The sequence below is a fragment of the Macrotis lagotis genome, chromosome 3, assembly GCF_037893015.1.
Source record: "Macrotis lagotis isolate mMagLag1 chromosome 3, bilby.v1.9.chrom.fasta, whole genome shotgun sequence".
Classification (NCBI taxonomy): Eukaryota; Metazoa; Chordata; class Mammalia; order Peramelemorphia; family Peramelidae; genus Macrotis; species Macrotis lagotis.
The window spans coordinates 302839151-302866086 of record NC_133660.1 but is presented as its reverse complement, the minus strand read 5'-3'; the positions used below and the strand labels follow the sequence as shown (position 1 = coordinate 302866086).

Sequence of the window (26936 nt, the reverse complement as noted above, 5' to 3'; positions counted from 1 at the left end):
CATACATACATATATATATATATATATATATATATATATATATATATATACATATATACACATATATGCTTCAGCAATACATAAATAGTAGGAAAAATAATTTATAAACATCATAAAATCTAAAGAGAATAAAAATACTTTATCATGCCAGTGATTGTCCTTCATTTTTGAAGAAGCCCACAGCATCAGGGAGGTGATGCCTTGACTAGCACATGATTTGGATTTGAGTGAGGGGGCACTATTCTATGCCACCAGTCTCACTTTCTCCTCCAGAGCCATTGGGGTCCAGTGGTCAGATATGAATCAGGATGACTGGAGATTGCCCAACAAGTGGGCAATCAGGGTTAAGTGACTTGTCCAAGTTCACATAGTCAGTAAGAATCAAGTGTCTGAGAATAAATTTGATCTCCTGTCCCCCTGTCTCTAAAGCCTGTATTCTGTCCACAGTACCATCTATCTCACCCAGAATATGCTAAAATTAGATATGTGAAAGGTCTTTGAATATTACAAAGAAATAAATAGTGAAGTCAAGATAGCTTAAAGAAGGCAGAAAATCGGGCAGCTAGGTGGCCTTGGAGTTAGGAGTACCTGGGTTCAAATCCACTCTCAGACACTTAATAATTACCTAGCTGTGTGGCCTTGGGCAAGCCACTTAACCCCGTTTGCCTTGCAAAAACCTTAAAAAAAAGAAGGCAGAGAATCCTAGAGTTTCTCCTCCAGACCACTCTAAATACCTTTAAACCCTGATCTAATCAAATTCTAAACTGGCAGAACACTAACAGTTTTTCAGTCCAAAACAACTGAGTAGATCCCCAGGAAGGTTCTGTTTCACTGGGGTTGGAAAGGGCTGCAGCACAGTCCCACCAAAGGAACAAGAAGTAGAATTGCTGAGCCACCCAGTAGCTGCTTCCAGAGTGCTCAGCCCACAAACTGTAAGGGTATCAAGGTATATTATAGAGGTCTCTCTGCTGTCCTTGGGGTGGAACTTTGTTTCTTTGACCACACTCAGATCCAGGTCTTAGTCTTGGACCCCATACCACCATAGTAGAGCAGAGACTATCCTTATGGTTCCATGACAGAGGGAAGTGCTTGTGTTCATGCATATAACAGAGAACAGGCCAAGAGAGCAGTCAGAGTCTATCATAAGACCTTGAAGGAATTGAGGTATTGTCTCTAAAAACCTGCAAAAATCTTCAGTGTGTCCTCCAGCCTGGAGGCAGAGTCTCTCATTAGTAAAGAGTTAACATCAAGTCATAAGTTGAGGGAATGAACAAACAACAGAGGAATAAGAATCTTACCATAGACTTCTGGGCAAGATGTCAGAAAGGCCCTGTGCTCAAGTCTCCTGATCTTCCCTCGTATTTAATAGGAAACAAACCTCTTAAGAGAAATTCCATCAAAAACAGGAAAAAGAAGCTAGGAGAAGAATTTCTACCTCAAGGTCTGTTTTGGGGGATCCCATGCTGGTAGGGGTGAGAGCTAAGGTCAGCCACAGAGGTGTTGACTGTGGAAGCCGAGGTCCAAGAGTCAACTGGGGTGTGGAGGATTTGACTGTGGGACTAATGGTGTGGAGAAGTCTGGTAGGGCTGGAGGGCAAGTTTCAGACATCTATCCCTGGATAGGTCTGGAGGACCTCAAACTCCATACTTACATTTTAGGGAAGTCCTCTCCCCAGAACAGACACAATTATAACCCACATCCACCACCACCACCCCGTCAGGCTCAGGTGTGAGCAACAGAGCTCTCTCAGCTGTGAATAGGGAGACTAATTACCTTGACACAGGGCATAGCCCACATTGTTCAAGGATAAAGGTATCCAGTAACATGCCCACCCCCTCCAGGCCAAGGGAGAGCGCCTCAAATGAAGGTAACAGACACTCCAGAAAAAGCAATAAGCACTTCCTACTCTCAGGCCTATTTGGAGTTACTAAACCCAGTGAGTAAAATTTCTAAGGGATCTTAAAACCAAGCTTTCATGAACCAGTCCCTTACCCACAACAAGATCTCAGGAAAATGAAAAAGGTCAGCAGAAAAGGGGATCCATTGAAAGTTACCTCAAAGACAAAGATCCTAACTCAGAGAGATCTAGAACCTCTGAGGAGAATATGATTTGGTCTCCAGCACAGAAGGACTTCCTTGAAGAAATTAGGAAGGAGTTTAAAATTCAATTGAAAAATTTGGGAGAGAAAATTAATACCTTGCAACAAGAAAACAAATCCTTGGAAAATTCAATTGTACAAATGCAAAAAGAAAATAATCCTCTCAAAACCTCAGTTGATCATATGGAAAACTCTTTCAAAATTGGAATTGACCAATTGGAAAAGGAGCTGGAAAAGGCAAATGAAGAAAATTCTTCTCTAAAAAAAAGAATGGAGTCTGTGGAAACTAACAACTTCATGAGACAACAAGAATCTGTTAAACAGTATAAAAAATAGAAAAAATAGAAGAAAATGTAAAATATTTCATCAGCAAAACCACTGACCTTGAGAATAGAATGAAGAGAGACAACTTAAAAATCATTGGGCTTCCTGAAAATATTGAAGAGGAAAAAAAAATCCTGGACTTATTATCATAGGATTTAGTGATGGGAAACTTCCCTGACCATCTGGTCATGGAATCAGAGAGTAAAATTGATACTGAAAGAATATACATCGATAACCTCCAGAAAGTGATCCCAAAATGAAAACACCAAGGAATATTGTAGCCAAATTAGAGAAATTTCAGATAAAAGAGAAAATCCTGCATGAAGCAAGAGAGAAACAATTTAGATACCAAGGAGCCATAGTAAGGATTACACTAAGACCTGGATGCATCAACATTAAGGGATTGAAGGGCCTGGAATGCAATGTTCCAAAAAGCAAGGGAGTTTGGAATGCATCAAAGAATTCACTATCCAGCAAAACTGAGCCTTCTCTTTCAGGGGGAAAAGATGGCTATTTAATGAAATAGGAGACTTCAGTATTTTTCTTAGGAAAGCACCAGAGCTTAATAGAAAATTTGGATTTCAAACAGGAGACCCAAGAGATGTATGATAAGATTTTTTTTTTGTAGTTGTTTTGCAAGGCAATGGGATTAAGTGGCTTGCCCCAGGCCACACACAGCTAGGTAATCATTAAGTGTCTGAGGCCAGATTTGAACTCAGGTACTCCTGACTCCAGGGCCAGTGCTCTAGCCAATGCACCACCTAGCTTCCCATGAAAAGATTTTTAAAAATAGGTAAAGGAAAAAAATTGCAATCCAATAGGATGAACTTGGCTATATCCCTGCCTTAGAGAAAGACTCTAATAACTCTTGAGAATTGTAACTCTATTAGAAAGAATACTTAGCCAGAAGTGATGGACATTCATGACTGTTCTGTAACTCATATAGTATGATTTGAAAACAATACATTCAAAACAGGGATAGTAAAGAGACAGGAGGATGGAGGTGACAGAAGGGAGTAAATCTCATTATATTCAGAGGTACAAAGGTCCTACTGGAATAGAGGTGAAGAAGTGAGGAGGTGAGAACTGCCTGAATCTTAACTCTCATCAGATATAACATAAAGTTAATATCATACACTCAATTAAGTTAAGGAACTTATCTTACCTTTTAAGCATTAAAAGGAGAAAAGGGGAGGGGGAGGAATAAGGGAAGAAACAGAATGAAGGGAAGGAAGAGGGGGCAATGGGAAAGGGGAAAGTAGGGAGGGGTTTGGATATAGGAAGGAAAAACACTGAAAGTGGTGGTATTCAAAAAAAAATACTGGGTGTAGATTGTTCTTCTGGTTCTGATCATCTCACTCCTTAACAGCAACATGGGTGTGATGATCAACCCCAATGGACTTGATCATACCATCTGCACAACAATCAGGCACAATTTGGGGGTGTCTGTGGAGTTTGAACAAAGACCTAAGACTATTACTTTTAATTTTTAAAAAATATTATCTTATTATGTAATTCTGCTATATATCATACTTTATGTTTCTTCCTTAGGGATATGATTTCTCTCTCTCATCACATTTAACTTAGATCAATGCATACCGTGGAAACAATGTAAATACTCAAAAACTGCTTTCTCAGTGGGTGACGGAAGCAAGATTAGGGAGAAAATTGTTAAATCCAAAATAAATGAAATTTTTCTAAAAAAAAGAAAAAACTACTGGGAAATATGGATAAAGTGAAAAAGGGGAAAATAAAAACAGAGGGAAGTTAGCATGGGGGAGCAATAAAGAGTTATTAATTATAACTTTGAATGTGAATGGGATAAGCTCCCTCTTAAAAAGTAAGCCAATAGCAGAGTGAATTAAAAAATCAGAAGTTGAAGGCGGCTAGGAGGTGTAGTGGATAAAGCACCAGACTTGGAGTCAGGAGTACCTGGGTTCAAATCCAGTCTCAGACACTTAACAATTACCTAGCTGTGTGGCCTTGGGCAAGCCACTTAACCCCATTTGCCTTGCAAAAACCTAAAAATCAAAGAAACAAAAATCTGAAGTTGTATACCCACATTTTAGAGGAGAAGTTGAATGAGTTATGGGATGACATAGAAAACTCTACTGGTGGGAGATCTCAACCTTCAGTTCTCAGATTTAGATAAATCTAACCAGAAAATAAACAAGAAGGAAGTTAAAGGGGTTAATAGATTGTTAGAAAATCTAGGTATGATAGACCCATGGAGGAAAGTGAATGGGGATAGAAAGGAAAATACATTTTTTTCTGCAGTGTATGGCACTTACACAAAAACTGACCATGCACTAGAGCATCAAAACCTAATGATCAATTTCAGAAAGGCAGAAAGAGTGAATACATCTTTCTCAGATCATAATGCAATAAAAACCACTTCCAATATTCGACCAGGGAGATATAGGCCCAAAGCTAATTGGAAACTAAATAACCTCATTTTAAAGAATGAGTCGATCAAACAACAAATTATGGAAAAATGAATTATTTCATCCAAGATAATGACAATAATGAAGGAACAGACCAAAACCTATTTGATACACTCAACTCAGCTGTCAAGGGATAGATATATTTTTAAATGCTTACATGAATAACTTAGAGAAAGAGGAATTCAATGAACTAAATATGCAACTAAAAAAATAGAGGAAGAACAAATTAAAAATGCCTTAACTAAATACCAAATTAGAAATCCTAAAAATTAAAGGAGAAAATAATAAAAGCAAAAGAAAAAAACCTAAAGACATAAATAAAACCATGAGTTTTTTTTTGAAAAAAAATAAACTTGATATACCTTTGGTTAATTTGATTATTATAGTTTGACACTACTGAGTCTTTCTACTGAATTGAATTCTGTGACCTTGAGCTATCTTGCTTTCCTCTGACTTGGGTAGTTCTGACATTGATCTTCCTTTGTGCTCTTTGCACATTCAGGCTCTGCCTTTCCAGAACACTGTTGTTCTTTTGTCCACTGTGTACATATTGTGAAAATGTTCTATCTAGGGTCCCCTTAGCTCCTCTCTCAAAAAACTCTCATGATGATTTCATCAGTCCTCACGAGTATAATAATGTTAAGTTCCAATCATGAGTCATCACATTTTTCACACATTTTTTCCCTCATTCACATAAAATGACATATTTTTAGTTCTTTTTTTAAAGATCTAGGATTTATTTTTAAATTGCCACCCCTTCAGGTTTATATTAAAGGCCCTCTTATTATCTGTAAACATGAAAAAAAAAACAAATTATTCTCAGATCACTCCTACCTTAGTTAAAATGATCCATGTATAAAAATGCTCCCAAATACCTTGGAACCAGGAATTGACAGAGCTGCTACTAAAGGACAGTGAGATAGTTTTTCTTCAGCTGTCTGTGACTGGTTATTAAATTGGAGTTGTCTTATTAATACTCTCTCACCCAATTCTTCATCAAATTTTACACGTGAGGATGTCTCTCATTATTTCTATAGTTCCATTATTTATATTCATAAGGTCCATCACAAGAAAGAACTTTTAACAATTGAGAGCAATATGTTAGTTAATGTCTTCACACTGCATGGTCTTTCCTCTAAAGTATCATATCTTATCTCAATAAATAGATGGCCATACCCAAACTTATCCCTCTATTTCAAACATCTAACTTGATTTCAGGAGACTTTGAGCTGTTGCCAAAGACATGAGCACATAGATACAAACATGATCATGAATGTGCTTATATAAGCATGTGCACACACAAACACACACACATACCTTAAAAGATGGAGATAAAAAAAAATCTTTGAGATTGTCTAAAATAATCATCCACAGACTCTGAATACAATTTTGCATGTATGATTTAAATATTATTCAGAGGAAGGGACAAGAGGCATCACCATACTGTCCAATGTGGTCTACAAATGAAAATGTTTTAAGAATGGGAAATTTATCCATTAGCAATGCTGTGCCTTCTCAGATCATTTTCACAATCTTGGAGTTACACTTGGAGTTACACTTGGTATTTTGATATTCTTAGCTCTCTGGAATTCTGTGACAGTTGACAAGAAATGAAATTATCTATAGCATCTATAGCAGTTAATCCAACATCATCCAATATATAAAGATTTAATAAATATAGAAATGTAATAAAATTGTGTATCTATGTGTGTGAATGAAATTTGCAAAGTATGCCACAAGACATAATAATAAAAGATGGTTGCTGCATTCACAATGATTTTGATCTAGCAACAGTTTTAATTCTTTTCACACATTTGGAAAACAAATACAACTGAGTAGTGGCTTGCTTTGTAAAATAATAATTCACATCTAGATAGTACAAGGTTGTCCAGACATGAGATTACTTTTTAATGGATCAGTATCTTTCCAGTACATACATTTCCATGAATCTCTATCTAAAATCAGAAAGCAGAAACTTGAATTTGACATAGAAAATGATGGCAGTAGTTTACAAAGCATGTGTAGTCTTTTTGAGAAAAGTCTCATATTTTAAATATATTTGAATTTTTCTAAAGGAAAATAGAAGACTTCCCAAAATATTGACAAAAATGAACAGAGTTCTTGATATTTAGATTCATTTATAATCTGAAAACACTTTTCTACCCCATAACTTCCTCATTGAATTTTTTACCTCTTCATTTCTTACTGTATATATAAGAGGGTTTAACAAGGGGGTGACAAGAGTATAAAACACAGTTATAGTTTTGTCCATGGGGAATGTAGTTACTGGTCTCAGATACATGAAAATGCAAGGGCCAAAGAACAAGATGACTACAGTGATATGGGAGGTACAAGTAGAAAGAGCCTTGCGTCTCCCTGAGTAACTGTAACTTTTCAGAGAATGCAGTATAATAACATAGGAGATCATCAAAACAACAAAACTAATCATTGAAATTAACCCTGCATTGGCAATAACTAACAGACCAACGAGGAAAGTGTCTGTGCAGGCAAGTTGAATCAAGGGAATAATATCACACATAAAGTGATCTATAACATTGGGCCCACAGAAAGGAAGCCAGACTATGGTGAAAATCTGTCCTATTGAATGCAGGAAGCTCACTGTCCAAGACAATGCAACAAGGCAACAACAAAGGCGGTGGTTCATTATTGTCGTGTAGTGTAAAGGTCTGCAGATGGCCACATATCTGTCAAAGGCCATTACTACAAGCAGGGTAATCTCAAAAGTTCCAAAGAAATGTTCTAAAAAAAGCTGGGTCATGCATGCATTGAAGGAGATAGTTTTCTTCTCACAGAGCAAATCCATAAGCATTTTGGGAACCATTGATGATGGATAGAAAGTGTCTATCAGAGACAAGAATGCTAGAAAAAAATACATGGGCGAGACCAGTGTCTGACTGAAGATGATAGTGATCAAAATAAATATATTACTCATGACAGTGATAATATAAGTGATTAAAAATAAAGCAAATATAACTTTCTGCATCTCAGGATTTGTCAAGAGACCTAAAAGAACAAATTCAGTTACATTTCTATATGCCATCTGATCTTTAAAGATGTTGAATTCAGTTGTAAATTCTAATTACCTTAATGACATATAGATAGTTCTAAATGTAGGCACTTTCTGAAGATTTCAAGCATTCTAAATGCCCTGGGAAATTCCTTTTGACAGTATACCTATAAAACAGTAAAGAAGACATATATTATTTTTTTGATTCACTTAAATTCATTAAAATCAATCAACAAGAATTTAGTAAAAAAACATATGGAAGATATTGTGGACCGAAAAATAGATGAATAGCTGTCCTTTAAAAAAGTACATTTTCTAGGGTGAAAAAAATTTATTTACACAAAACATTTAAGTAATTCATTCAAGCTAATTTTACTTAGAAGGAACTAACAGCTGGTTAAGCAAAGAGTGAGTGATAGGATGCATTGTTTTGCCACATGACAAAGATTTTGAAGCATTATTCATGAAGTATAGAATTCACTTTAAGAAAATTCTTCTGACAGTTATATTATATCTGCTTTTATAATAGAAGTCAATAGAAAAATAGAATTCATTTTCTGGAAATGCGTTGCATAAATATTATTGCTAAACATCTTTATTTTGATGAAATGGGGATAGCATCCAAGTGAGGTGTTTTGCAACAGAAGTTTATGTGGGATTTCTGGTGTATAGAAATCACAAGAATGAAATTCCTAGTTGCTGGTTAGAAACTCAACAGAATTAGCTTAAATTAGGTACAAACTAATACTATTTCCTAACAAACTATGTCTTTTTTGACAAAACAACTGACTAAGTAAGAATTGAAAATGTTATAATCTATAAAAATTAGGACCAATATTTAGTTTTTAAGAAAATTCAAGGATCAATTCTAGCCAACAACAGTATGGACATGTGATACTTTATCATACTTTAAATTTTGCTGTACTCTAAAGAAATTATGAAACCATTTGAATATGTTAACAAAAATATAATGCCATTGTAGAGATAAGAAAACTAGCCTCTAGTAGATCAGATTACTTCCCTGTGGTGAGTTACCAAATTCAGAATGGTAACCCACTGGCTATGCACTTGAGCAGCATATTATAATGGAAATTTCTATATGGCTAGTTTGTATGTAGACTATAATAGATGGTTGTAGAGATACCCTTCAACTCAGAAATTCTATGATTCTGTGTGTAATGAAAGACCAATTCTGGTTTAAAACTTAAAGTAGCTTTGTTACCGTGTATTTTCATTGTTCTTTTTCAGTCAATTCAGTCTGACTCTTTGTGACCCCATTCAGCAACACAAAGATGTCAATATGTTCACCATTTCCTTCTCCAGCTCATTTTGTCTATAAGGAACCAAACACAGTTCAGTGACTTGCCTGGGGTCCCAAGCTAGTAGTACCTGAGCCCAGATAGAGTTCAGAAGGTAATCTTCCTGACTCTAGGTCTGGAGATATATCCACTGCACATCTTAGTTATTCTATTTAGCTACAGGCAAATATTTATGTTTTCTGAATGTTTGTTTATTCATTGAATGAAATACTTTGTATCATCACTCTCTATTTTACATTTTTCCAGTGCTATATTTGGATAAGAGTTTTATTTATTTCTTTTTTAAATAGACAACTAAGATGTAGCTGGGCCAGGAAGTAACACCAAGTCTTCTAATTGTATGTATATTTTTTGTTTGTTGAGTTTGTTTTGCTAGTGTAACACTTCTCAGTCCTTCACAGACTTGTGGAAGGTCACATTTCTTCTAAGGTTACATGTACCTAAGGGAAAACTAAGCTTAATAGAATTCTATGCTTGATCAGTTTTATAATATTTACAAACCATACAGAAAGACTCTGAGGCATGTATATATATATGGGCTCCATTTCTGGTCCAACCTACTCTTATTTGGAAAGGATGGAAAAATCCAGAGTGGATTTTTGCCTTGGTTCTGAGAAGGACAATCATCCATACTTTATGTGATAGAGAGGAAGTTAAGGAATGTGGCAGTGAGCTCTCTCAGCTACTACTTCAAAAGGGCCGTTAAAGTGCTTATGGCAAAGAACTGACAAATATAAGCAAATATATAAAATGGCTTTAGCAGACACATTGTCCTGATGCAACTTGTATCATTCATTCTACTTTTTCCCATCCTTATTTGAAGACCTTGACATTACCTTGAAATTTAATAATCTAATATGAACATTTTAGTGCGTCTTCCAATATAATAACTAAAGGGCAGTTAGGTGGTGCAGTGGATAGAGCACTGGCCTAGGCCCTGAGTTCACATGTGACCTCAGACACTTGATAATTACTTGGCTGTGTGACTTTGGACAAGTCACTTAATGCTATTGCCTTGCAAAAATCAAAATAACAAATAAATAAACCAATAAAATTCCTAAGCATAGGAGACATGTTTGTATCTTTCCCACCTTGAAATCCTTCAAGAAAACTTTGTGGAGAAGGAAGTATGACTAAAGAGAACTTCAGTGCCAAGAAAGCTAATTGCTATATTATTTTTCCACCAATAGATAGAATGATAGGAAAGCCTAGAATAGATTCCCAAATGTTGTGCAGGTTCATGTTGTCATTGTGAATTTGCAGTACCTAAAATGAAAAGACACAGAACTTCGTTATGTCAAAAATAGTGAAGAGGATTATTTATTTACATATTGGAAACTTCACTTTTTAGCCACCTTCATTTTCAAATAATGATAAAATTGAAAAAATAAATTCAAATATGCTGTGCAAGAAGATTGCCCTACCAGAACCCCACACTTAACAAGTTATTAAACACAAAGTTCTCCTCCAGGAACAAAATGATAATTATTTAATTATAAGGAAAAATAATTAGCTTTTAAGATGTTTTCATATTCTCCCCAAAAGACAAGGTTGAACTCTATGTTTTCCTGTCCTTGTGATTTGAAAAGAATCAACAATTTTTTTTTCTTACCCCTATGTAAGACATCAAACTGCCTTCTCTTCATCTGCTTCTCCATTTTTCTCCTTCTCTTCATTCCTTATTCAAGAAGTATTTCTTCTCTTGGTCAAAACAAAGCCTTTTACTTAAACTCTTAATCACACCTTTTCCCATTTGCCCTGAGACCTTGCTGCCTGATTATTCTTTCATTTTTCTCTTATCTTTAATATACTTCCTTCACTCCACTAATATATTTTCAAGTTTATTTTTCTTAAAAAATAAGACTACTCAAATACTTACCCTATACCCCAAGAAAAGAATTTAGCTTCCAATTTTAATTTATTCTTCAGCTTTTAATATTTCTACTGTTAACCAAAAAAAATGTAGGTTTAAAATAAAATGACAAAAATTAAGTTTAAGCTTGAAATTTTATTCTCTAGGATTTACCATGAAACCCATAGGTGCAGATCATGTGTTCAAGATAACTCATAAACCTTTAGGTGGAGACAATATTTCTAAGATGACCCCAGGAGCTGAGGGAGAAAGGAATATTTATAAAGGAGTTAAGGGGGATTGGCTAGGATATTTATTCTTAAACCAGAACAAATAAAATATTCAACCTCCTGGAGGCTATTCTATTAGGTAGTACAAAATCTCATCAAAGTGTGTCATCCTTATATAATTGTCCAAGGTAGGGTACATTCTTTCCTAGATTAAAGTACAATGAAGGAAGGTCAAGTATTCCTTTCTAAATCTAATTCCATTCCTTATCATAATTCAGAAATCAAGTTTAGCTTTTGAAAACTTCACACTGATCTTGTTTTCTCTCCTACCTGGGTAATTCTTTGATCTTTCTTTGTTCTTGTAGCACATTTGTTCTCTGCCTTCCAAGAACAATGTTGTTCTTTTTGTCAACTGTGTACACATTATGAAAAATATTCTATCTAGGGCTTCCTTAGTTCGTCTCTCAAAAAACTCTCATGATGATTCCATCAGTCCTCATGAGTATAATTATCATCTTAAGATGACTCCTCTCAGATATGTATAACTATGTTTAATCTCTTTTGAGATTAAATCTTTTATGGTATGCATATGATATACATAACTACATTTAATCACTTTTGAAATTAAATCTTTCATGATCAAATTACTTCTGGACTAACTTGAAGTGCTATAGTAATTTTGAATTCAACTCACTAAAAATGAATTTGTATTTTCCCCAATGTTATCTGTTTTTGAACTACTATTATGTTGAGTTCACTAGAATCTCTCCAGTACTAAAGATTAATTTACTTAGAATAATTTTTGATTTTATTGTCCCTTCCCACTATTGTAAAATTAGCTGCCAAACTGTTATATCTAACTCCACAATTCTTCTTTTCATTCTTATTAAATATAATCAAATATGGAAAAGTATTAATTTCTAATACTTATTAGGAGTAATCTTCTATTTATGTTCCCTGTCTCTTCACTCTCCACTGTATACACACATTGCTACATGTTGATATTCTTACATTATAGATGATTATGCCATTTCCCATTCAACAACCTTTAGAGTCACCATAATGTTAATACAGAAAAATATAGTACAACACAATATCAAAAATGAATATAAAAATAATGAAACCCAATTAATCTGTTTGATATTAAAAGCAACTTCTAATATACTCTATTAGACATAATTGGCATTATTATCCTTAATATGCTCAATCATAGAATAGAAAACATGACAGAGTCAACCTCATTATTTCATGTAAAAGGCTTTCCATCACTCTGCTAAATGCCTTTGACCAAGGAGTTCCATAGGGTGGGACTGCATTCCCTTCTCATATCTGTTTCATAAAATACCTACATTCCTTCAAATCATAGGCTAAATATTTCTTTCATTACATCTTGTATGTTCTCTCTTCCTAAAGTTTTGAGAGGTCTTTCTCTCTAGGAATGTCTCTGCATTTTTGTACATATTTTAAGTTTTCTAATCTTTTAATTAGTTGTCTTCAACATAGAATATGATATTTTTGAGGTCATATAATATTTAGTATATTAAATTCTATTTCTCAAAACTAGTAAACTTCTTTACACAGTAAACTCACTGAATGCGCATGCATTGTATTTAATTTTCAAGGAATGAGTTCCTAAATCCCCCATTCTATATACCATTCCATCATCTGGGAAAAGATTATTTTTTTAATTAAATGATGAGTGGCAAGCTCCAACTTTGTTTCACCAGATTTTCCCCACCACTTAGAAAAATAATTTCCTTTTCATATACAATGAGATATTTATAGTCCTTTGGTTAAAATATTGGAATTAATAAAAATGATTCCCCCCACCCAGGTTCACTGGAAAGACTCTTATTTTAAAGAGAGTAGAGAGGGGAAAAACAAGCATTGGTTGTCTTCAAAATAGTATAAAAGTTCTTTGACAGAGTCCCACCTGAAAGTTCATGAAAAGTATAAAAGAAATTTAGCAAAAATAAAGCAAAACAATACAATATTATACAATGAGGATGCAATTTTTTTTTAGCAAATCACTTTTTTTCTTGTCTTAACAAATAGAATATATAATTCAATAAGGTTTGCAAAGTATGACTTTTAATGGACTCTTGTGTGATTCTATCATACATTTTTGGATGACCAAACTTGTGTGGAGCAGAATTTTCCTTTTGTGAAATGAGAAAGTTAAACTTTCTGATCTCTAAGTTTATTTCCTATTCTAAGATTCTAAAATCCTTATGTATTAACTAAGAATTTTATGGTCATAACTGTAGGACAATGAAAAGAAAAATGGTAATGGAGAGGATAGTGAAAATATTTTAATATTTATCATAGAAGAGCTTGGAGTTCAATCACTGCTTTCACAGGATTGAAGAGGTAAAGTGGAATCTAGAACTGCCACTCTTTTTGTAATTCATTGACAGTCTGATGAATCTTATTGATGGCATTTAAGAATAACACATAAATAAAAACACATAGAATTAAGGGAGACAAATTATGTTGGAATAGTTATAAGGTAAGAAATTTATGGTCCCCATGTCCACTAGCCCTGTCAAAAGTAGACTGAATGTTATTGTGATAATTACCTGGAATTGGCAGGTTTCCACCATCACCCATTTTATTTTCCTTTGACCTATGTTACTGTAATGTAAAATATTTTTTTTACTCTCAAAATGGAAGGAAATATAAATGAAAGCTCTATTTCCCAAATGAAAAATAGCCTTTTACTGGGTAAACTCACACTAATTGGAAGAGATACGTGCTCTTGTTGACCAACAGTAGATGGACTTGGTGATATCCACCCTCCCATGGAGGAATTCTCTTATTTCCCTGGAGACTAGGGGCAGTCTTCTGGACTCATAAACTTTAATATGTTTGATATAAATATTTTATAGCTTAGCGACTTTGGTCATTTTTGGCAGAGAGCAAAGTATAAGCTGGAGAATTTGTACCAATGAATAAGTAGATACTTCAATTCACATTAAATACTTTGTCCCTTTAAAATTTTGAGAACTAGAAGACAAAATGGTTCTTATTCCTTTACCCATCAAAGGTAGGAACCTCCCTTTTGAAGATTCTAGATAAAATATTTGTTATGGTAAGGCCAATAAGATAGGAGCTCTTGGTAGAAAATAATTCCTTCAAAAATAGAACAAAGTTAAGGAAAGCAGATGATTTTGTGAGGAATCAAGAAGCAATTAAAAAAGATGAAAAGAATGAAAAATAAGAAGAAAATATTTTTCAATGGATAGAAGAACTGACCTGGGAAGCAGGTCCAGAAGGGACAACTTAAAAATTATTGGTCTATCTGAGAGTTATGATCAGAGAAAGAGCTTAGACTTAATTTTCAAGAAATTCTCTAGGAAAATTTTTCCTAATATCCTAGAACCAGAGGGTAAAAATTGAGGGATTCCATCAATCACCTCCTGAAAGACATTCTAAAATAAAAGATCCCGGGAATATTATATCCAAATTCCAGAAGTCATACATGAATGAGAAAATATTACATGGAACCAGAAGGAAGGAATTCAAATATTGTAATGTTACAATCAGGATTACATAGGATTTAACAACATCTCCTTTCAAGGACTCATAGGACTATAATATTACACTCACTGATCATTTAAATAAAATTTATATTTGCAAAATCATTAATATACATTATTTGAGAACATTCACAAGAACCGTGTGAGATTTATTTTAAACTGATGAAACTGAACAATAAATCATAGATATAATCAATAATTTCATCCTTAGAAAATGAAAATAATGAGGCATACCCAAACATACACAAAATAACTCTTAGGATAAATTTTATATCTCACCATGCTTAAGTAAACAAAAGAGAGAAGGAAGATACATGAATTGTACATGCAACTAAAACGCTAGAAAAAGTACAAATTAAAAACTCCTATTAAATACAAAATTAAAATTATGGAAAATCAAAGGAGAAATTAGCAAAACGAAAAGAGGAAAGCCATTGAACTAATAAATAAAACTAAGAATTGATTTTATAAAAATCCAAAATAAATCAGCCCTTGTTTAATTTCATTTCAAAAAAGCAAATAAAAACCAAATTACCATATCAAAAATTACTCAAATGGTGACCATCAATGAATCTAAAGTAATAATTCAGATCTGTTGTGCCTAACAGTACACCAACAAACATTAAAATATAACTTAAATGGTTGGATATTTGACAAAAAATATAAACTGACCAGATTAACAGAAGGTGAAATACAATACTTAAATAACACCATTTCTTAAAAAGAAATTGAACAAACCATCAATAAACACGCTAAGAAAAACTTTCCAGAACTAACTGAATTTACAAATGAGTGCTATCAATCATTTAAAAAACAATAGTTCCAAAAGTATTTGAAAAATTAGGTGACAGAGTTCTTCTTATGATACTAAAATGGCCTTATACCTAAACCAGGAAACTTAAAAGCAGACAAAGAAAATTATAAACCAATAAATTCTATTGAATACTGATGAAAGTGTTTTAATTTAAAATTTAGCAAATTTTAACAAGTTAGCATTAAGATGAATAGTATTTATACCAGATTTATACCAGATACTACAATAACAGGAGAATAATCTTCATAATTGGCCATATCAATGAAAAATTAACTGAAATCATATAATTATCTCAATAATTGTGGAAAACTGTTTGACAAAATACTTGTTCCTATTAAAACATGAGAGAGTATATAAGAATTGATGAAGCTTTCCTTACATTGCTATGTAGCAAATAAAAATTATCAGCAAGCATTACATATTTTGAGGATAAACTGGAGACATTCCCCAAAAGATCAGGTGTTAAATGAAGCTGTCCATTATCCCAATTACTATTCAATATTGTATTAGAAATGTCAGCTTTATCAATAAGAGAAGAAAAAAGAAATCGAAGGAATTAAAATATGTAATGAGAAAACAAATCTCTTATTCTTTGCAGATTGGTAGGTTGGTATACTTCAAGAATCCTAAAAATTAACCAAAACTATTTAAAACAATTAGCAATTTTAGCAAAATTGATGGATATAAAATAATCCAACATAAATGATTAAGTATTTCTATATTGCCAAGAAAGCCTAGTAGCAAGAGATATACAACACAAATTCCTTTTAAAGTGACTGTAGACAATATAAATTACCTGGGAAGTTATTTCCCAAGACAAATCCAGAAACTCTATGAATGAATACAGTGGCAAAACAGTTATCACTCAAATAAAGCAAAATTGAAACCACTGAAAATAGTGTCATTTGCTCAGGGGTAGATTGTTAATATAATAAAAATGACAATTCTGCCCAAATTAAATTATTTATTTATTCAGTGACTCACCAATCATGTTAGAAAAAAAATTTCTTTACAAAGCTGGAATAAATAGGAACAAAGTGTCAAGACTATATAGAAAATTAATGAAAGAAAATGCAAAGGAAGGTGGATTTGCACCATATTTAGCATTTCATTAGGCCAATCATTAGTAATCAGATTTTTTTAGGTTTTTTTCAAGGCAAATGGGGTAAAGTGGCTTGCCCAAGTCCACACAGGTAGGTAATTATTAAATGTCTGAGACCAGATTTGAACCCAGGTATTCCTGACTCCAGGGCCAGTGCTTTATCCACTGCACCACATATCCGCCCTGTAATCAGATTTCTACTTTTGATACCAGTCACCTCACAATACAATGAAGACCCCAAAGTTTTTAAAAACAAGTAGAAAATTCTTTCTTTTTCACATGGACTTTGAATAATAAAGATTTTTTTTCCAGAAAAATCAAATCTGAGTTTGAACTTTTTTATACTGATATTTTTTCCCCTAACATTTAAGTCATGTTAGCAAGTGTGCAAATTTTAGATATTAAATAAAATTTTTATTTCCTCATAGGAAACTAAACATCACGATTACACTAAAAGTGAATATGATACTAGCAAAGTTCTCTGAGCTCTTTATCAGAGAAGACTTTTAAAAGAAAAGTAACTCAACTGTAAAATTTATTATGTTAGGTAAATTATTCGCTTAATAAATCACATACTTGTCAGGTCCTAAAATAAAAAGAGATTCCTTTTATGAACTGTCTGATACTGAATGACAAAGAGAACCAAAGGGCTGGATTGTAGGATAGTGATGATTTAATTTTCTTATACTGTAATATCATTAAATTAAATGAAAACGGTGGACTATTTCTAGGAAACAAATTAAAGGATGGCTACATCACAGATCTATAAAATTTTGAATAACAAGATCATTGTAGAATGGTTAAAGGGACAGCAGACTTTGAGAGTGCAGAAAATACAGATGATGGTGTTTGAATTGCATGTAAGAGGAGGAGAGGAATTCTTGAAGGTAGTTCATTAAAAGAATCTGAAATGACCTTTGTTAAGGTTTGGACAAGGGACAAGAGAGGGAGAATATAATTTGCTATGGATTTAGAGAAGTCCATCTCAGATTATAGAACATAAGAGAAGAGGCAATGGTTTCCAACGATATTTGAAAAGTTTATGTGAACTATGCTGGTCTTCATAAGAGTGACAAAACACTCAGTCTGAAAAGATTCATTCACCAGTGCTTTGCCAGGCAACTTCTTTGAGTAGAACATAGTTCTTGGCTTAAAGGGAGTAAGTAAAATTAGGCAACTGCAGGTCTAGTGTCTAAATAGGTTATAATATCCTAGGTATATAAGAAATAAAAATGTCTAATCATTACACCTGAAAGTTCATGAAAAATATAAAAGAAATTTAACAAAAACAAAGCAAAAACAATATAATGTTATACATTCAAGATGGAATTTTTTTTTTAGCAAATCACTTTTTTCTTGTCGTAACAATGAAAATGTATAACTCAATAAGGTTTACAAAGTATGACTTTTAGTTTACTCCTGTATGATTCTATCACACATTTTTAGATGACCAAATTTGTGTGGACCAGAATTTTCCTTTTGTGAAATGAGGAAATTAAACTTTCTGATCTCTAAGATTACTTCCTATTCTAAGATTCTAAAATCCTTATGCATTAACTAAGAATATTATGGTCATAACTGTAGGACAATGAAAAGAAAAATGGTAACGAAGAGGATAGTGAAAATATTTTAATATTTATTATAGAAGTGCTTGGAATCCAATCACTTCTTTCTTAGGACTGAAGAGGTAAAGCAGGTTCTAGAACTGCCATTCTTTTTGTAATTCATTGACAGTCTGATGAATCTTATTGATGGCATCTCAGAATAACACATAAATAAAAACACATAGAATTAAGAGAAACTAATTATACTGCAATAGTTATAAGTTAAGAAATTTTCCACTAGTCCTGTCAAAAATAGATTGAGTGCTATTTTGATAAGAACCTGGTATTAGCAGGTTTCCACCATGAACCATTTTATTTTCCTTTGACCCATGTAACTGTAATGTAAAATGACTATTTTACTCCCAAAATGGAAGGAAACATAAATGAAAGATTTATTTCCCAAATGAAAAATAGCCTTTTACTGGATAAACTCACACTAATTGGAAGAGATACTGGCTCTTGTTTTGACCAACAGCAGATGGACTTGGTGATATCCACCCTCCCATGGAGGAGTTCTCTTATTTCCCTGGACACTCAGGGGCAGTCTTCTGGACTCGTAAACTTTAATATGTTTGATATAAAGATCTGACAGTTTAGTCACTCACTTTGGTCATTTTTTGGCAGAGATCAAAGTATACTGGAGAATTTGTACAAATGAAAAAGTAGATGCTTCAATCCATGTTACTACTTTGTCTCTTTAAAATTTTGAGAACTAGAAGACAAAATGTTTCTGATTCCTTTACCATCAAAGTTAGGAACCTCCATTTTGAAGATTCTAGATAAAACATACTTCAAGGTAAGTCCAATAATTTTTTTATTGACTGAAAGTATAATTTATTATTAATTTATTTGCTTGCAAAAGTATCATTCAAATTAAACATCAAGTGATCCCCAGACTCCCATTCTTTCAGGGAGAAGTAAATGCTTCTCAGTTTAATGGACAATATGAATTTTGCTGATAAAATGACATGTTTTATGACTACTTAACCTTGTGCAGCCTTGGATTTGGATAAAGTTTCTCCCTGAGTCAGTTTTAGTTTCCATGGATTTTGTAATTTTTTCATTGCTTTGTTACCTAAAATAATATAATTTATGATAACTGAAAATATAACTATGGTCTCTGTTTCTTTCTTTGCAATTTTAGCAGTTAATTTCATGATTTCAAAAGTAGATGCACCTACTTGAATGGGCTCTATATTCTCTGTGTCTTTCTTTTTACTGTCCAAGGAATGTGGGATACAATCAAGGGATACATAAAACTATTGAATTATTGAATTATTTTATTTTCCTGAAAGAGAAAAATCCCAATTCAAAGTTTTAAAATAAAGACTGAAAAAATAACAATTAAGAAAATATCAAAAATATGAAAATATATTCTTAAAAAATCTTCATATTATGATTTTTGAAACATAACATAGAAAATGAAAAAGATGAATAAAGAAAAGGACTCAGAAACATTGTTTACCATTGCAACAAATTATCCCCTTTCCCCAAAACTTTATTAAATCATTATAAGCCTCCTCCTTCTTCTCTTTCTTTTTTCCTTCTCCTCTTCCTCCACATTCTTGTTCTTGTTCTTGTTGCTCTTCCTTTCCTTTTTTGTCCTCATTATCTTAAAAAAATATAGCTTTTATTGACATTATTGCTTTAAGTTTTTTTAATTTTCAATAATTTGGGTATACAATTTAAGCACAGCACAAAATATTATGAAATTGTTCCATACCAATAAATCCTAGGATGACCTGAATAAAATATGATTTGCAGCATCTGGTAAAGCATTGGGAAGCAAAGTCATCAGCAAAGCAATGGACACAATCCAATTGTCTCCTCACAAAAAAGGTATGGAAACATAATTGAGTGGGAATGCTTTAGTATGGGGAAAGCACTGATCCAATACACAATAATAGAGTGAATGAGATTGAACTGAAGTGATGATATGCCAGTTTACTTAGAGTGCTGGCTTTGCTTAAATGATAAATTTAAACAGAGTAATAATCTCTTCAAAATGAACCTTGTCTTGGTCACTTAAATAGGAAAATCAGAATCTATTCCTCCTTTATTATATATGTCATCATAGAAATCTTGGAATTGTTTCCAGGGACATAATTCAAGATCCTTGTGCTCTAAATTGCTAGTTTTACTTGGAAGAAAAACAAAACAAAACAACAGCAAAACAACTTTTAAGGAACTATGAAGTGTTTATGGTATAAGGATGTATCTAAATATCTCTTGGATGGGTCACTGTCAAGTGATCTTCAGAGTGAAATTTAATGATGATCACCACAATTTTATCTCTTTCTTTATAACATTCTCTGACTTTTTAATTCTTTCAAAAGATCTCTAATCAGTAGAATTTTCTAAAAATTATATTCTGGAATAGAGAATTGATCAAATGGAGAAAGGAATGTAAAAAATGAAATTTTGGGGGTTGTTTTGCCTTATTTACTAATAAATTTCACAAGCCTTGAAAATGGGAGTAAAACTTTTGCATTTATGATTTGCTTACATTGTTGGCATTTTTTTCATCTGTAATTGTCATCTGTGTCATTCTTTTTCCAAGTAATTTTTATCATTGAGGAATTGATATCAACAAGATTATGTGACTTAATGAGAGTTACAAAGAGAACAAGTGTGTGAGACCAGATTGAAACTCGGGAAATGAGCTATACTGTCTTATGTTTTGGTACTCTATCAGTTTGTACCATCTAGCTGCCTCTATAAAATTTAATATTAAAATTATTCATGTCTTCTCTTGAATCACTCATATTAATATAATTTTCTCCTAGTAACAAATTCAGAGAGTCAATATAGTTAATCAGGATAAATACAATTATATTCAATTCATAGACAATATGATAATTCTCAATGTATTACATAGAATAATTACATAAATGTATTTTTAATATTTGAAATAAAGCAAGCATTATCATATCAGAGCATAAAATGATGATTGTAGATAAACTTATAACTCTTAGGTGAAATTGACTAGTCTTTTCAGATTTATTCATTTTTTTCCTCCCCTCACCATCCTAGAGATGGATACTTTTAGACACTAATAGGTGTATAAATATACCAATATATGTTCAGAAATACAGATATGTATGTGAATATGCACACATTTATGGGTAAACTTCCATATATATATATATATACATATGTAAACTTTTTCTAAATATATTTGTAACTATTAATCCCTTCTCTGGAGGAAGATAGCATCTTTACATATGTGTTCTTCATACTTGAGTATTTATAATAGTCAAAGTGACAATTTTGCTTAAAGTGATTCTTAAACTAATATTAGTTACTATATACAATATTCACTTCATTCTACTCATTTTTCTCTTTCTTATTTTGTGCAATGCTTCCCATGTTTTTCTATAGTATTAGGCTACTATCTCAGTTCCCAGAACAGTATTATTCTATCTCAATCATATATGTTAATTTTAAATTTTGGGCATACTGATATTTCAAGTTTTTATTTTTTTGCCACCACAAAGAGAAGTGCTAAAACATTTTAGAAAATATAGATCTTTACTTTTTCCCTAATCATCTCTGGAAACTGAACATACATTTAGTATTGATGGGTCAAAAGTAATAGGTATTATTATAATAGCTTGGGCATAATTCCACATTACTCTCCAAATTGGTTGGATCAATTCACAATTCCACAATAAATTAAAGTCTGAATTTGTCAGCATCTCATCCAATACAAGTTCATTTGTCTTTTCATTATTTTAGCTAATTTGGTGGGTATAAAATGGTGCCTAAAGATTCTTCTAATTTTGATTCCTCTAATCAACATTTATCTAGAACATTTTTTGAATCCTTCACTTGAAAGTTGTCTGCTCATATTTTTTTACCATTAATGAACTGTATTAAATAATTTATTTACTTGAAAAAACACTATAGTAAATTAGTAAGATGGCCAAATTTAAAGTTAGAGATAACAAATATGAATCTTGATTCTTTCCCTTGCTTCCTAAGTGACCTTGAAAAATTCACTTAAAATCTCTTTATACAAAGGTTCTTCCTTTTTTATAAAATGAGAAATTTGAACATGTTATTATGTATAGTTAGTTCCAGATATAGATTTGTGAAAGTGTTTTATTTTACCTCTTAATGAAAAAGAAGCCCACTGCAAATGTAATTTTTAAAATATCATTGTCTTGCCTTTTGGATGAAATAAACAAAGCTTTTATTAAAATAGAAAGAGATAGTTTATCCAATGAAGTTTTCTTGAATTCATGAAGGATAGGCAAAATTGATTATTAAAGGATGGTTTGTGCTCATTCCCAACATAGGTATTAATGAACTGGAAACAAAGAGGTTCTGTTAGTTCAATTTATTTGAAATTAAACTTATTTCCTATTTTGATATGATCATAGATGAATGGATAATGAATGTGATAGATGAATGGAATGTAAATTATGCAATATTATAAATTAATTGATTTGTGAATTGATATTATATACATGCAAATATGTATAAATTAATATATGGATACATTTATATCTACACCTATGTTAATGTATGCATTAATTTATACAATTTATTAAATATGTTTATAAACATTTACTTACATATGCATATTAAAATATTTGTTGAATTATAGGAGATTTTACTTCCAAAATGAGGATCTTGATAATCACACTTCTCTTTGACCAAGTTTGACCACATTTGGCGTATTTAGTTCACTTCAATGTGCTATATTTTATAAAGGCTTTTTACAAACTAGACTGAAAATAAAAAAAGTGAGTATACTGTATAATATATACCATTTAATTATTTACATAACTAGGAATTCTTTTCATTAAAACAACAGATTAAAAGAGTATATGATAATATATTGAAGCACTGGAAGAAATGACAATAAAGAGGAACTACCCCCCCCCAATTTTCTGTATAGATCAGAAATAGAAAAAATGACTATAAGTTATAAAGATACATATTTGGGGTACATTTCTTATGAATTAGGGATGAGAAAAGTGATAATAATAGCAACAATGAGACAGACCCTATCAGTTTAATAAGAAATACACAAGACAGTGTCAGTTTTCACCAAGTCCTAATTTCGATAATTTAGAGAGTCATAATCTGACCGTTTATTGACACAAAATGTAATCTTTCAAAAAGACAATAGAGAAATGAGGAGGGTGAATTGTAATACATTATGGCAAGTATATGTTATTAGTAATATTCCCTGTAATAGTTATAAAGGTACAAATATATGTACAATAAAATATTTGAACAAAGACAATTATTCTGTAACATAGGGCCTCTAGATCTGTTTTCCTTCTGATACTTTCTTCTGTTTATGCAATGATTACTTCTCATATATATTCTTTCCATTTTCATCAAAAACATAGAAATGAAAAACAACGTGACAGAATTTATTCTTCTTGGACTGACCCAAGATCCCGTGAAAAAGAAGATCATATTTGTCATTTTCCTTGTTTTCTATTCTGCAACTGTTTTAGGAAACCTACTTATCATTGTGACCATCAAGACTAGTCCCACACTTGTGGCTCCCATGTATTTTTTTCTTAGCCACCTGTCTTTTGCAGATTTCTGTTTCTCTAGTAATATAGCCCCCAGACTGCTTGTAGACAGCCTCTCTAAAAAACAGACTATCTCCTTTGATGAATGCATGACCCAATTAGTTGCATCACATTTCTTTGGATGTATGGAAGTTTTGATTCTTGTCGTCATGGCTTATGACCGCTATGTGGCCATCTGTAAGCCTCTCTATTACACAGTCATCATGAAGCAGAAGACATGTGGGAATTTAGTAATATTGGCCTTGATAGGGTCTTTTCTGCATTCTTTCAGCCAGATCTTCATTGCATTGAGTTTACCCTTCTGTGGTCCTAATGTGATTGATCATTATTTATGTGACTTACAGCCTTTGTTGAAATTGGCCTGCACTAATGCATACTCGATAAAATTATTGGTTCTTTTCAATAGTGGGGTCGTATGCATGGTGAGCTTTGCAATTCTAATGTCCTCCTATATGTTAATTCTTTATTCACTAAGAAATCATAGTACAGAAGGGAAGCGAAAAGCTTTGTCCACCTGTACCACTCACATCATTGTGGTCATTATATTCTTTGTCCCTTGTATTTTTATGTATGCTCGCCCCCCAATTAATTTTCCTGTGGATAAGTTGGTGTCTGTATTTTATACCATTGGGACACCTTTACTCAACCCATTGATCTATACACTGAGAAATGCAGAAGTAAAAACTGCTATGAAGAAGCTATGGAGTAAAAGAACAAGTTAGCATGACAAGTATCATACATAGCCTTCCTCTCCCTAATGCCTTACATGTCATTAACAGCTTTCTGCCTCAATTTCCTCAACTGTAAAATAAGAAATATAACTCTGAAGTAACAGGATTATTGTGAGGTAATATCTGTAAAATACTTGACCTAGTCCTTGCAACATAATAGATGTTTAAAAGTGATTTTTAACTTTTACCGCTTTTAATATGCTTTGTATCAATATAGAGAAATGATATTATCTACTTAGGCTTTTTCCTGATGCCTAAAATTAGAAACAATTAAATGCAGAATTAATAATGATTTCCAAAATGCTAAGATCAAAATAACAAGAAAAAATGAGAGTAATAGGAATGGTTATGATTTCAAATTATAGCTTGTGCCCATGTATTCAAAATGGTGAATCTCTATATAAGATGAGGCAACAATATGAACATAGTTCTGAAATTCATGGGATATTCACCCTCTTTCTTATCCCCTTCACTTATCTGATGTTTAAAGAAGTTCTTAGACCATCTATAAAGCTGCCAGTGTCATGATTTAGTTTGCTGGATGTTCTTTACTCAAATCTTAAAAAAATATGTTAGGTCCATCCTATTTTCTGGAAGGAGTAGTCTTTAATGGGGGGAGGAACTTTTATTGACATGAAAAACTAAGATAGAAAAGACAGACAGAAACACAGGTTTATAGATGTTATATCGATTGCTAGCTAGCTAGCTAGATGGATAGATGACAGATAATGTTTGGATAGGTGGAATATTGATGAATGGGTGAATGGATTGATGGATAGCCAGAGAGATACATAGATACATAGATACATAGCTGCATAGATACATAGACAAATGAATGGATGGACTGATGGGTTAATGGATAACTAAGCAGATATATGTAAATATAGATAGAGAAGATTGGGTATATATGTTGGTAGATAGAAAGATCTCTAGAGAGAGAGAGAGAACATTGTGTTAAACACTTACTATATGCCTGTCAATGTATTATGTACTAGAGATCCCAAAATGACTCTACAAAAGTGTACAAAAGAATCTCTTCCCTCAAAATGCCCTCTGCATTCTAATGGAGACAATCTACACATGTGAGGTATAAGGGAAAGAAGTGAATAGAGTAGAGTGAATAATAAAGGTCCTCCTGGGAGGGTCCTTAACAAGTGAAGGAAAAAAAAACCACCTCTGTTAATGACACCAGATAAACAATGTGGAGCAAATAAAATGAGAGAAGTTCCATGGTATTTCCAATGTTTTTTGTATAGTTATAAACTGGTTTCAACATAATTTGCTCACATATTAGGGGCAAAACTATTTTAGGAAAGAAATCCAAAGAGCTAAAGAAAACTTTATTTTTTTATAGGAAATTTAAAAAGTGAGTAGTTGTACCTGTTTTTCAGAAAGGATAGAAATGTCAAATTGGAAGACTTAGAGGATAATCATTGCATAAGAAATGTCAGCATGGTTGATGTATTGCTACTTTTTGGGAGGTGGTACCATTGGATATTTCTAAATGAGCAAAATGGACCTGGAGAATTTTGAGTTATCTGTTAATCATTCTTATTCTATCTGTTCATATGTCAATAGCAAGGAAATTATCATATTCTTTTTTGAATAATAGGTTATTCTAATTATCAATTTCTTTTGGAATATATAATTGCTTGTATTTTGGATTTGTGAATGTGTCTTATTTACATCAACACATCACATTAAATTTGCAAATGTCATCAAGATAATTTTGGAATAAGAAATGGGAGAGGGAAATACAATAATCAAGAGAAATATAGCAAATAAAATCACTATTAAATGTAAACTTTTTAAAAATAAAGATAATCAGCCTATACAAAAATTGCTAAAATGTTTTTTATTATTCTTAAATTGGATACATATGAAAAATTCAATGATACATCAACACTAGTAAAATGATTATTAACATCATAAACTGAAAAGGAAACAATTTTTTTTTTGTTATTTGGCCTTCATTGACAAAGAAGAACACAAAATCAGGGAGGTGATGCCATGAGAAGCACATTTTGAATTTGAGTGAGTGGGGTCCTTTCCTATGTCAGCATTCTCTCTTTTCCCTCCAGAACCATATAGGTCCAGGGGCCAGGAATGAATCAGAAGTACTGGAGATGGCCCTGGATGTGAGGCAATCACATTTAAATGACTTGCCCAAGGTCACACAGCTGTGTGTAAGAATTAAGTGGCTGAGGCTAGGTTAGGTCTCCTGTCTTCCTGCCTCCAAGGCCAGTGCTCTATTTACTGCATTATTGAGCTGACCCGATTGACAAAGAAATA

General features: G+C 32.6%; 2 protein-coding genes across 2 annotated transcripts; one reads left to right on the top strand and one right to left on the bottom strand.

Moving 5' to 3' along the window:
- Window positions 1–7001: 7001 nt before the first annotated feature.
- LOC141517042 (olfactory receptor 4C12-like) lies at window positions 7002–7928 on the bottom strand. The gene has a single exon (XM_074227977.1). It carries the CDS (start codon window positions 7926–7928, stop codon window positions 7002–7004), a length of 927 nt encoding a protein of 308 aa, XP_074084078.1.
- A 15795-nt stretch (window positions 7929–23723) lies between these two features.
- On the top strand, window positions 23724–24635 carry LOC141519666 (olfactory receptor 4C11-like). The gene has a single exon (XM_074231841.1). It carries the CDS (start codon window positions 23724–23726, stop codon window positions 24633–24635), a length of 912 nt encoding a protein of 303 aa, XP_074087942.1.
- The last annotated feature ends 2301 nt before the right edge of the window (window positions 24636–26936 follow it).